This window comes from Platalea leucorodia (genome assembly GCF_965183815.1).
Source record: "Platalea leucorodia genome assembly, chromosome: 4".
NCBI lineage: Eukaryota > Metazoa > Chordata > Aves > Pelecaniformes > Threskiornithidae > Platalea > Platalea leucorodia.
This window is the reverse complement of record NC_138826.1, coordinates 75,643,781-75,656,594: the sequence shown is the minus strand read 5'-3', so window position 1 is coordinate 75,656,594 and position 12,814 is coordinate 75,643,781. Positions and strand designations below refer to the sequence as shown.

General features: G+C 42.7%; 1 protein-coding gene across 2 annotated transcripts; it reads left to right on the top strand.

The window, feature by feature from the left end:
* Positions 1-3,645: 3,645 nt before the first annotated feature.
* Positions 3,646-12,691, top strand: SLC25A3 (solute carrier family 25 member 3). Of its 2 annotated transcripts, none has more exons than XM_082308218.1 (8): positions 3,646-3,775; positions 3,915-4,068; positions 7,169-7,290; positions 10,187-10,366; positions 10,484-10,665; positions 11,400-11,572; positions 12,136-12,246; positions 12,357-12,691. In XM_082308218.1, exons 2-8 carry the CDS (start codon positions 3,921-3,923, stop codon positions 12,515-12,517), a joined length of 1,077 nt encoding a protein of 358 aa, XP_082164344.1. In that variant the 5' UTR covers positions 3,646-3,775; positions 3,915-3,920; the 3' UTR covers positions 12,518-12,691. The 2 variants fall into 2 exon arrangements, with proteins under 2 accessions (XP_082164344.1, XP_082164343.1); XM_082308217.1 differs by lacking the exon at positions 7,169-7,290 and adding an exon at positions 7,456-7,577 and having other exon boundaries at positions 3,657-3,775.
* Positions 12,692-12,814: the final 123 nt, after the last annotated feature.

Here is a 12,814-nt window from a genome sequence, read left to right as displayed (position 1 = left end):
GAAAACATGGCAGATGTTGATCTGCCTGTCTGAATTACAGCTTTCTAACACAGAGCTTGCGCTTTTCCCTTTAAATTGTGTCCTGATCTTTTAACATGAACCCAGTCTCAGGAGCCTGGTATCAGGCTGCGAGTCACTGGAGGGTATAACTTGCAGTGTTGAAACTTAATTTTATGGCACCTGATCCATGGTAAGGCTGTGAGAGCTTACCTAGTGTCTGAGACAAGAAACTCAAGGAAGATCTTAAATTTAAATTCTGTGTGTGTTTTGAAACCTTGATTTGTATTTAAGTAGGAAACAGTGTGAAGGAACTTTTTCTTCTCCAAGTTTGCTTGCTAGCAGTATGCTCACTACTGCCCTACAGAATGATTTCAGGTCCCTCCTAGGCTTGATATATGTGCGTTTTAGTTTGTTTCTTGCGGCACAACTTAGGAAAATCTTTATGGTATTAAAATCCTCATTTCTTGCTAATTACCTTCTCAAAGGGTTCTGTGGACAAAATATCTTTTAAAAAAAACAAAACAAAAAAAACCAACTAGTGTGTGCAGAGTTAAATCAGAAAAGCTGAGTACAAAAAGAATGCCTTTAAATAATAGAGCTCCAAAAGGAGGCTCTTCAGCAGAAAAAAATGTATAATTGTAGATGAAGCTTGTAAAATTGTGTGGCATGTCTTGTGCGTGGTATTTCTGGCTTGCTTTGATATGGCTGAAGTTGCATATTGGGCTGAAAAGCTTTTGAAAAAAAAATGTAAAACTTTCATCTGACTGATCAAAATAGATACAGGGGTGGGTTGTGATGTATAATTTTAGATCTTGTGTTTACAAACTTGGGCATTTCAGCATACCTGCATTGTTAATAGAGCTTTGACTGTATGTTTGGTAAATTACCTATGTTTGTCTAAAACTTTCCTATGACTTTTGCTTTTCTTTTTCTGTAGGGAGTATACCAGGTTGCTTTGCACCAGTGCAACAGCAAGCTACGACAGATGTATGCATACATGCATGTGTTCATACAGCACAGGGTCTACAAGTTAATTCAACTTGTAAAATAGTCCTAAGGTGCCATATATGCTTTTAAGTAGTATGTATATATTGATAGCTAAAAGAATAATTCCTCACATGTTCTGTTCTGCCTCACTTTGAAATTCTTTGTCAGGATTGGTAGTTTGTGGTTAAAAAGTATATTTGCATTGCCTTCTTTATTTAAGAAAAAATGTGATGTTTTATGGAGGAAAAACATGTAATGTCTGGGGAGAATTTAGATTAGAAAAGATTATCAGACAAGGACATTTATGGCAGTGACTAATAAGAATAGGAGAGGTTTCACTACTTCCTGGGTTCAGAGGATGCGACTGCTGTAGTTCAACCTAGTTAGCTGGGATCCTGTTGAAGGAGATGCTGCAGTGTTAAGGCTTCCCTTGGGCTGTGAAACCTACTTACAGCTTGAATTGATCTGTTACTGATTCTCTAGAATCACGGTCTAGTAGCTCTGGCGTTGAGACAATGAATGAGTACGTTTAAGATACGCTTAAAACAGGAGCAGATGCTGCTTGGGCTAACCTGATTAACAGAGGTGTGGATGGTTGTTTCATTCTCTCATTGTATATTTTTGAAAACAGTAAGTCACCTGGAGAACAAGCTTATAAGAGCTATGATTTTTACTTAGAGGCTTCACCAAAATGTTAGAACAGTGAAAAATCATTGTAAGACAGGAACTAGTCTGCTTGGGGGTGGGGAGGGAGGGAGGGGGTGTGTGGTGGGTGTTAATAGCAGAAGGAGAGATGTAATTAGGAAAACTTTGGAGTTGCCAAACTGACGTTTTCCTAAACTCCCAAAATTTGAAAAGCTACTGATTAAAAAGATGGATTTAATTTACAATAGCTCTTTTTACTGTGAATCTGATGGAGGTGGACACCAAAAGGTAACGTCTTTCAAGTCTTCATCTATTACTACCTTCAGTGTGTGTCAGAAATCAGATTAATCTAGATGGTTTGAATTACAGGCTATTGCTATTTTATTCTTTCACATCTGGGAAAAGTTGAGGATATTTTCTATGTAAAATGATATGCACTCAGCAGGAACATATATTATCCCTGTATTTTCACAGGGATATGTTAGACTGCTGTTTAATAGTACTTAGTAGTACAGCTGTTGTAAGTTAATTGTCAGCTAAAACCAAAGAAACAGATTGTTCCACAGACTGTAACTCTAAGTGACAGTACTAGTTGTGCACACAAATTGCCATTAGATCTATATAAATAAATATAGTCACATGTTAATCCTTTGTAATTGGAAGGAGCAGAGGTTTTCTGTATGTTAAAAATCAGAAATATAGCAAGTAGAGCCAAGCCCTAAGGCTGGTGTAGCAGGTCGTCCTCCAGGGAGGTTTGATAGGAGCCACTGAGCTGACCGAAGGGGTGTTCCTTCAGCGTGGTGGTGCAGGTGTGCTATCACTTGCGTTATGGCTCTGTGCCCAGAAGTAGTAGCTGGGATATTCGGTATGCGCCTCCTGCTTTGCTGTTTTCTGTGCTTACGTTGTTATGGAGGACGGCAGTGGAAGGGATGTGATCAAGATGGTGAAAACTTGGGAGTTCTTACCTCTTAAGGAACTGGAGAGCTGAACTGTGCTGTGTCAGTTTTGTACTATGTAAATCCACTAAAATGAGTGAACTCGCACTATGTTAGAAAAGGCGTAGTTTAAGGTAGTTAAGGCCAAGCATGGGTGCCGTGTTAAGTAACATTCTACTTTTAACAAACCAGTAACTAGCAATTCTGTGAGCAGCTGCAGCCGTCGTAGATGATGGCCATGTCAAGACGCGTTGCAAGCTTGTCCTCCAAAGGTGAGAGGCAGCTGTAGAGGCTGCAGCCAGTGCGTTTGGCGGCCTGCTTCCCGACCACGCTCTGTCTTAAACCGTGCTGGGGTGGGAGCCAGCTGAGAGGGGCAAACCTTTTGTTAAGAGTTGGTCTGTGAATAGAAAGTATTACTAGATGCTAGTAAACGGAACTGGAATCCGGGGCGATACTGAGGACTTTAACTTTAAACTTGTCTTAAAAACTGGGTGTGACTGGAAGTACAGCTGCTGCAGAGCCAGGAGCAGGCCGCTGCCGGGAGCGGGCTGCCGCCACACGGGGACGGTGCCTGTAGAGCAGGACCTGGGGCCCGTCGGCGGTTTGACATTGCCCGGGGCTGTAACAGCTGCCGGAAGGCTGCGGGAGGCACCCGGAGACGGGCGGTAAGAGGGATGAGAGGCCCTAGGCCCAGGGCTCGGCGCGGTGGCGCACCCCCCTGACTGCCCGGAAAGAAACGCCTCCCCGCCGCCGGGCCCCCAGCCAGAAGTCACCCCTCTCTCCGGCCTGTCGCTGCTGAGGCGCCAGCCTGACCTCGGCGAGGGCAAGGGCAGCCGGCGGCCGGACCGGGAGCCGAGGGGCAGCCGTGGGACGCTGACAGCGCGCTCGTACCGGCCCCCTCCTCAGGGCCTCTGCTCGCCGAGCCCCCGCCCGGGGCGCGGCCCGGCCCCGGGGACGGGCGGTGACCGCCCCTCCCCCAGCGCGGGGGCGCGGTGCGCAGGCGCGGGGGCAGGGCGTTGGCTCGGGCTGCGCGCGCGCGGTAGTGCCGGTTGGCAGCGCGCCTCCGCCAATCGCCCTGCAGCTTCTTGGGCCGTGGCTCCGCCCCTTGCGCCGGCGAAGGACAAAGTGACGGAGCGGGGCCCGCGGTCAGCCTCTGCGCCGAGCTGCCGCCCGAGCAGCGGTTCCGCGCGCTGCCGCCATCTTAGGAGGTGAGTCGGGGCGGCACGGGGGGGGGATCGGTCGTTCGCCCGAGGGCGACGGGGCCGCCTCGCGGGTGCGGGGCCATCGCGGCCGGGCCCGCGCGGGCCTCTCCGTCCCACGCCGCTCTGCTCTTCTCGCCCGCCGCAGGTCGCCATGTTCTCGTCCATCGCGCCGCTCGCCCGGCTCAACCCCTTCTACGCGCCGCACTTCCAGCTGGTCCAGGACGGGGTGAGGAAGCGCGCGGAGCCGGCGGGGGCGCCTACCACGCGGCGGAGCTTGGCGGCCGCGTCCGCCGCTGAAGGTGAGAGCGGGCGGGAGGGGGGGGCGGCGGAGGCGAGGCCGGTGGGCGGCGGAGGCGCCGGTGCCCGCGCTGCCTCCGCTGGCGCGGGCCGGTGCCCGTCGGGGTGGCGGAGGGAGGGTGGGGGCTCAGCGAGGCTCGGCCGGGCCGGGGAGGAGCCGGCGCTGGGCCTAGGCCCCCGCTTGGAGGACGAGGAAGGGCACGGGCGGGGGAGGCGCTGGCAGCCTCTTCCGCTCCCCGTGCGGCGTGTGCTGAGCGGCAGCAAGGAGCCGGTGTTAGCGGGAAAGGACACGGGAAGGTTCTGGTTCAGCGTAATTACAGAGACCCCTCCGATGGAGTCTTGTGGATAAGAGCGTGCTTTTCCTGGCTCTGCGGGGCCTGCAGCCTCGGGGACTAAGGCTGTAGGGCCGTACTTACTTCTTCCGTGGTGAAGAGCAGCATGTGAATCTGGATGGATTTGAAGGAAGATATCTCCCATCTTTTCGTCTCTTCTCCCCCCCCCCCCCCCCCCCCCCCCCGTTCATTCACAGCTGGACATCTGAACATCCAGACACATTAGAGGTGCCTGCAGCTGTTTTGTTTTTTGTTATTTTTTTTTTTTTTATTTTATTTTCTCCTTTGTAGTTGTGGGGCATACACCAGATAGCTCTGCTGTCTAAGGTGCAGTGGTGCATTTTAGATTTAAGTGTAACTGCTTTCCTGTAATTTTCCTCATCACTGTCATGACTTCCAAAGGTCAGACCTTGATGATACTCCTAATAGTGGAGGTAGATGTTAAAATCCTAATTCTTTTAAGCTGTCAATAACTTAAAAGCACCTTTCTGCTTGTCTTTAAAAAAAATGAAGTGCTTTCAGTAAGATATGTCTACTGAAGTATGTTAGTGCGCTTGCATGAACATTCATGTAATATGTGAAAGAGAGACAGGATTAGTTTTTAAAATCCAGTGTTGGATTTTATTAAGTTTTCAAGAAAATACTTCTGGCTTTCAGTGTAGTAACGTAAGCTTGTTGCTAGCTAACTAAAGCCCTGAATCACTCTCTGGTATGCTAAATATGTTCAGTATGTGCACTTATTTCTTAAAAGCATTATGTTAAATCTTCATCCTGTTTGTAGGCAGATGCTATCAAATGGGACCAGAGTTTCTTAGTCTTTCTAGTCTCTTCTGCTGTGTTCATTATGTCACATACCAGTTGGTTCCCTGGCCTTTGTGTTGGGAGAGTAACACGTTGCAGAAGATATCTGAGCTTATGCAAGGTCACACAAAGTCAGTACAAACCACAAGACCTTTTGGGTTCAGCTCAGGGCACAGCTCAGAGACAAAGTGTTTTATGATCAGCCCGTGGAATTTGTCCTTGTTAACGTGTCAGATCAGAAGGAAAGAAATGAAATAGTTCTGTCTTAACGGAGTAGGCGTGTTTTTGTGCTGTGCATTTATATTTGAGTAGCTTCAGGGTGTCAGGGTCTAGGTATGTTAGAATAACTTTCTTGCCCTCTGTACTCCATGTTTAGCCAGTTCTCTTCAGGTAACAGTTTTTAGGAAATTCAACTCTACTGAAATAGAAAGTCTGGGATTTACTATGGGTTTTTTTCCTAATACTGCTATATGACTACGAACTTAAGTACCTATAAAGAGCTCAAGCCTAATTGATACTGGCTTGCTTTTCTTTACTGTTTTTGAACACCTAGCCGACAGGTCAGTCCGAATACCATTGTAATAAAGCAGACACATAAAGCTCTACTTTTCTGTGGCTTCTACAAATGTCTGTCAGTTGAGGGGTATGACTTCTAACATTAAATTGTTGTGAAAAAGGGAGTGTGAACAAATGCTTCTGGTATCTGGGCAGCATGGTAACTACTGCAGTACTGTTGTGCTGCAGGCCAAAGATGCAGCGAGACAGAGCTGCCCCACTGTAGACTCAGAGTCTGTTCTCTGATTACACCTGCATAGAAAGCCTTGTTTGTGTTTGTTTAACCAGTCATTCTGGCAAGTTGTAAACAGAATATTACTGCTGTCTGCAAGCCTGCTAGCATAACTAAGCTATTTTAGAGGCATGTGTAAGTCCCAGACTAGCATATTTACAATCTTCAGCAGTATCTCAATTTAAAAAATTCTCATAGCTTGTGCATTATTCTGACTGTTAACTGATTCCTCGCTTTAAGTTTAGGCTTAAACCAGTGTATTTGTTATTTTAGAATAAAGAAAAAAAATGACATTTTTATTGTCTTGGTGATGCATTTTGAAGAGTAAGGTGAGAAATGTGAATGTAAAATGCAGTGTAAAATCTGGAACATTTGGGGGAAGAAATTCCCTTATAATAGTGAGGTTATGAGCTGGATAAGCCTGCTAGTGCTAACTGGTGCTCTGTAGATGCTGTTAAAATTAAATGTGATCTGAAAGATTCTTTAAAAAACCTTGTTTATGGGCATTGAATGTGATGATTGATTTAATAAAATTCTGCAATTTCATTAAACAAGCTGTATAAATCTGAGTTCTGTATTTGAAAGAAAATTTAAAAAAAAAAACAACCTGTATAAAGAAATCTAAAAAATTCCTGAATATATATATATATATGTATGTATATATACACACACACACATAAAGAAGAATCCAATACTGATCTTGTAGATCTGTATGGTCTCTACTTAAATACAGAAGTTGCACTATCACAGAATATTTAACCAAAGAATCTTTGTCTCCAGAATACTAGAGAAACACTCTCCTTGCTTAATTAATTCCTTGATATAGGAAAATGTTGGATGTTGCAACTTTGAGTGATAATTTCTACTAGCAGCTTCTGGGAATCATTTCTATGTTTTCAGTGTGGTGTGACCTAAAACTTGAGTGTTTCTTCCATTGCTTTTCTTAAAGGAGCAAACTTGATTCGGAAGGCCTAGAATCAAATCTTGTCAGCCCAAAAGGTGTTAATTTAAAGCAAGGGAATGATTTTTGAGTATAACACTACAGTTGAATAATATAGTGTGGGAGATTTATTTCAGCTTAATACTTTTGAGAAAGTAGCAGTCAATTTTATTTCTCTTCTGATCTTTGTTAACCATTTATGATTGATCCTATATATGTAATTTTTTTTTTCAATTAACTAGAATACAGCTGTGCATATGGCTCAGGCAGATTCTTTATGCTCTGTGGCCTTGGTGGGATTATTAGCTGTGGAACAACGCATACAGCACTGGTTCCTCTAGACCTGGTTAAATGCAGAATGCAGGTTGGTTCTACATGTTGGTATGTGGTGACATTTGACAAAGCATGTTTAGTGTGGTATAATTAATCTACTAATGAATTGGAGGCATAAACTATCCCCTGGACATCATTGTGCAACAGTGCATGGAGTTTATGTAAAAGCATGGTGTGTCTTTATTTTTTGCTGCAGAATACAGTTGCGAATATGGCTCGCTCAAGTTTTATGCTCTCTGTGGCGTTGGTGGGGTCCTAAGTTGTGGCTTGACACACACTGCTGTTGTACCTCTGGATTTAGTGAAATGTCGTATGCAGGTTCGTATTAACTTAAACATTTCTTAAACTTTTTCTCTATGTAGCCAGCCTATTAAGAGTTTATAGTAGGGATGCAGTCTTTTCTGGATGACAGGAAGTGAGTAAATTTGAATGCTACTTGATCAATTCTACTGCCGTGAGACTAACAAAATACTACTTTCAAGAGAAGCAGAGGCATTTAGGATAATCTGGATGAGTTATTTTTGACTACGTTTAAGGCACGTTTGACTGACTATATTTGCTAAAAGGCACCCACCACAATGTTACTCTTTGCTGTCTGGTAGGCTATCTAGCACTATTTGTGTCCTTTTGTAAGAAGGAAATACATCTTTGGTGTTTTCAAGATCTACGTTTTTTAGCCTGGAGTGACGTGCATGTATAATTTGAGCCATTAACATTGTGGATATCAACTGCATGGCTTATGTATTAGATACTTTCTAATGATGCCACTTGAATAGAATGGGTAAAACTTGAAATGGTCTTGGTAAGGCCATCAGTGCTTGTGGCTAGTTTCCGTGAAGTGGTTCTTGATTGAACTGAAAGGAGTGTCATTACATTGCACTCTAATTTGCAATACCAGCTTCCGCATTGAAATCATCTAGTGAACAGCCACGGATAAAAACGTACTCATGGATGTATTCAGGCAAATCTGTGCCTCAAGAATTAAGCAAATTAAAGCACACTTCTAAATTTCTGAAAATACAGGAGTTAATGACTTCCCTGTTGCATATGCTGATGCTGATTACAAAAGTGGTGATTTTGTAATGATAGAACTCCTGAAGTTAGGAGGAAACTATGAATTAGTCAGACCTACTGGTCAGACTAGGAGTACTACATGTGATATTCTTTAAAATTGTGTTCTTCTGGAAGGCCTTTATTTAGTATTCTTTACAAGAGAGGCTTTTTCACATACTTGAGAACACCTGAAATTCTGGTCTCAAACTAGTAATTCTGTAACACATCGGACAAACGCAGGGTGCATCAAATGAGGGCAACGTACTGCTTCCTACAAAATTTGCATCGAGACCAGGCTAACTGTGTAGGAATTCCCTATTTCTACTGGTAGGGAATAGCAGTAGCTGAGTATGTGTTTTATTTCTGAACATGTAGCTTAACTGCACTCTTCTGTTATTAAGGATTTCAAGATTGGTAGCTTGACTACCCATGCCTAAGGTTGAGTTTCCTGAGAAGGAGGAGATTGGTTGTGGGTAAAGAGGACGTAGTATCCCAAACAGTTCTTAATCTAACTGCAAATTGGGTTAATGGACACAAGGCCTGAGAGCTTTACAGTGCTGCATGTGCAACTGGGAGCAAGGCCTCATACTTCCCAGGCTTCAGCTGCTTGGTAGGTATGTTTGGCTTGGGCTACCAGTCCTGGGCTTCTTATGTGGTAAGGGTGGTGATACTTCCCCTTCCTTCTCCAGCACTAAGAGGAAGGTGCAAGAGGAGGGTTCTATGTGGATTCCAGGTGTGACCTTGTAGAACCTGTCAGCATTTATCTCTTTACGGATCTAGTACAGAGCATGTTACTAATCCTTCCTAGGTTGTCCAGGAAGAAACCTGTTGCCTGCCCTCTCATGTCTTTTTAAGAAGAGGTTACCTTTTATGTAGATAATTAAACGTGGTTCTGACATGAATATAGTCTCATTTTACAGTGCCTGATTTAAATATCCAATTTTCTGAAATTCTGAATATTTTAAAATTGACATGTTTAGGTGAACTAGTTCTCAAGTTCGTTGTTGACAGACCGCAAGACAAAATATCAGTCAGTGCAGTTTGGCATGCACATCCCATAGCTCTTTCTGAAAGCTTTGGTTGACTTCTAATTTGATATCTTTCTTATCCCTTTGAGGAAATGTTGGATGATGTCAAATATGAAAAGTAACAGTGTGATGTGACTTAAAATTTGTCAGAATGACCTGTTTAAGAATTTCTGTTAAATGGTTTCCTTTCACATGAAAGAAAATTATTCAAGTTTGCCTTTTTAAAATTTCTGACAAGTTATTAATGAAATATCACTCAACGTTCTGTGTGCAGAAAATATTTTGTATGTAGACTTTACTGTGAAGTCAGAGGACAAGCGTAGAAGTTCTTGAGTACTCTTTGATCTCCTTTGCTCCATCTGCCTTAGTCTGTGTGGAGGGATCAAACTAACAGTGGACGAATAACCTTTTCTGATTAAGAATCAAGTGAATCATCAGGTTTGGTTTGTGGTGACACTTGGTTGTACATAGGTGCAACGTGTAGAGTGGATGAGATTGCTGACAGAGGCTGTCAAATTTTTAAAGACTCTGGAATAGTGATTTCAGTAAATCTTTTGATAGATAAAATTTATTGTTGATTTGGAGAACTAATGTAAAGCAAAATTTAGACAGTTTGGTGGTTCCCGAGTATTGAGGAACATACTGGCTGTTAAAATAAGTTAGAATTTGAGACTAGCCAGTGACTATTACAGTTACATTAGTGTAACCTTGTGGTGAGTACATTGTCTGTCCAGGGAACCTTGGGAAGCCAGCTGTATGAGGAATTTAAGAATATTGTATTTCGGATGGTGGTGTGAGAAAGGAAATAGTAAGCTATGTAAGCAATTAACTGCCTATTCTGTTTAGGTTGATCCACAAAAATACAAGAGTATCTTCAATGGATTTTCAGTGACAGTCAAAGAAGATGGCGTTCGTGGCTTGGCTAAAGGATGGGCTCCAACCTTTATTGGCTATTCCATGCAGGGGCTTTGTAAATTTGGTTTCTATGAAGTTTTCAAAATCCTATATGGCAACATGCTGGGAGAGGTAAGCCTTAAGTGGTTTACACGAGGCTACATGCCTGCAACATAATGGTATTAGTAACGCAGGGTAATCACAAAAGCACGATCCATTAATAAAAATGTATGTTTAAATTCACTTCAGGAAAATGCATATTTGTGGCGTACTTCGCTATATTTAGCTGCATCTGCCAGTGCGGAGTTTTTTGCTGACATTGCTCTGGCTCCAATGGAAGCTGCTAAAGTTCGTATTCAGACACAGCCTGGATATGCTAACACTCTGCGTCAGGCTGTACCTAAAATGTTTGGAGAAGAAGGCATCTGGGCGTAAGTATCTCTTGATTTTAATTTTAATTTTTATTCAGGTTCTTGATGTGAGTATTTTTTCCTAATGAAAGACTGTTGTTAAAACTAACTGTGGCTTTAGCTTTTAATACTTTTTGGTCTTTGTACTTTAAGATAACAACTTAACATACTTTAAGGAATCTGTGCTGAACTGGCTGTTAATTCCACATGCTCCTTAGATCCATCTTTGTGAGTATCTTTGTGCTGAGTTCTGCTGGATAACTTCAGTTTCTAGCAGTTCCAGTCAGGGATACTCAGCAACTTTTTGGTTGTACAGTCAAAGATGCTTGAGTCATTGGCATGTAAGAGTAATACAACTGCATGTTAGCTTTCTGTTCTGATAGAAGTGGCTGTAAACGTACAAGTCATTTATCACTATCGGGACTTGGCTGGTATGCAGACATGTGCCTTGCTGCACTTGTAGTATCAGTACTACATTACTGCAACGCATTGTAATTTGAAAAGTGACTACAAAAACAGTTGTGCAGCATAGGGATCAGGTAAATTCTAGTTTGTGTTGCTGTTTTAAGTTAGTACTTGGGAACTAATAAAACTTAAATTTCTGTTCTGAAGGTATTGAGACAGTTAAGTCTTACAGTGTCAGTATTTAGAAGTTGTATTCCTGATAGCAATAATAAGCTAACGTTTTTTCAAGTTAGAAAGGTTCCTTAAATACTGGAGAAAATGAAACTGAGTTTGTCTGTTCTCTGGTTAAGTTTCTATAAAGGTGTTGCACCACTATGGATGAGACAGATTCCATACACCATGATGAAATTTGCCTGCTTTGAACGTACTGTTGAAGCTCTCTACAAGTACGTCGTTCCCAAGCCACGAAGTGAATGTACAAAAGCAGAACAGCTGGTAGTCACATTTATTGCAGGCTATATTGGTAAGGAATCTTTAAGTCCTATACTTCATTAATGGACTACTGCAACTCTAGAAGCCTTTTCAGAATATCAAATAGATGTACCTAGAATGGGAGAATTTACTTGTAACTTTAAAATGTGTAGGGGGAAAAAAACTATATTCAATCTGTAAGTGGACAGTGGGTCTGTAGTAGGACAATACTCTTAATTGTTCCTATGTATTACCAATGTTAATGTCCGAGTTTAGAAATTGCAGCTGATTTAAGTGAAAAAACTTGCATCTTTGCTAGGCTGGGGAAGGTTGAAGGAAGGAGAGAGAAATCTGGATGGAAGGGGGATTTTCAATATCCAGACATTCAGAAGGAGTTTTAGTAGAAGAGGTGCTGCAAGAGCAGAACCGAGGTGTTTTCTAATATTCACATCATATTATTAGTATGTACCTGCTGTCCTTTTAGGATACCAGGAGGCTTGGGGTAACTTCCGTGCAATTTATTAGAAGGTGTGGTTTCAGTTGTTGTTGTACGTAGTGTACACAGTAATGGTACAGCTAAAACACTACCAAACTAATGTCAAATTATTCTTTTAGCTGGAGTGTTCTGTGCAATTGTTTCCCATCCTGCTGACTCCGTGGTGTCCGTGTTGAACAAAGAAAAGGGCAGTTCTGCTTCACAGGTTCTTATGAGGCTTGGATTCAAAGGTACCTCCTTAGTTTCATGTATTTTGGATCAAGCTTTTGTGGTGTTTTGGGGAGGATTTCTTTTTTTCCTGGCTTCTTGCGCTACTCATGCTTTATGTTTTGCTCTGCAGGTGTATGGAAAGGTCTGTTTGCTCGTATCATTATGATTGGTACCCTGACTGCACTACAGTGGTTCATCTATGATTCTGTGAAGGTTTATTTCAGACTCCCTCGTCCACCTCCACCTGAAATGCCAGAATCTCTGAAGAAGAAGCTTGGTCTAACTGAATAGACAACTCATGGACTGACTATGCTGGCTGTCCCAGTGATGAGTTTCATGAAACTTTTATATATTTGACTATGTAGAAAACAAACTCTATATGACTTCATTATTGGCTGTGCCCTCATCCCACATGAGGGTTTAAATTCTACCGCTGTCATTGCCTGAAATAAATGAGAAACAGAGTGCTTAGTGTCTGTTTACTAGTTTACTACTGCGTATGTAAGCTTCATTTCACAGCGGCAAATACCTCAAATACTTCCTTCCCCCCTCCCCCCCACCCCCAATTAACCTATTCTACACTTTAGG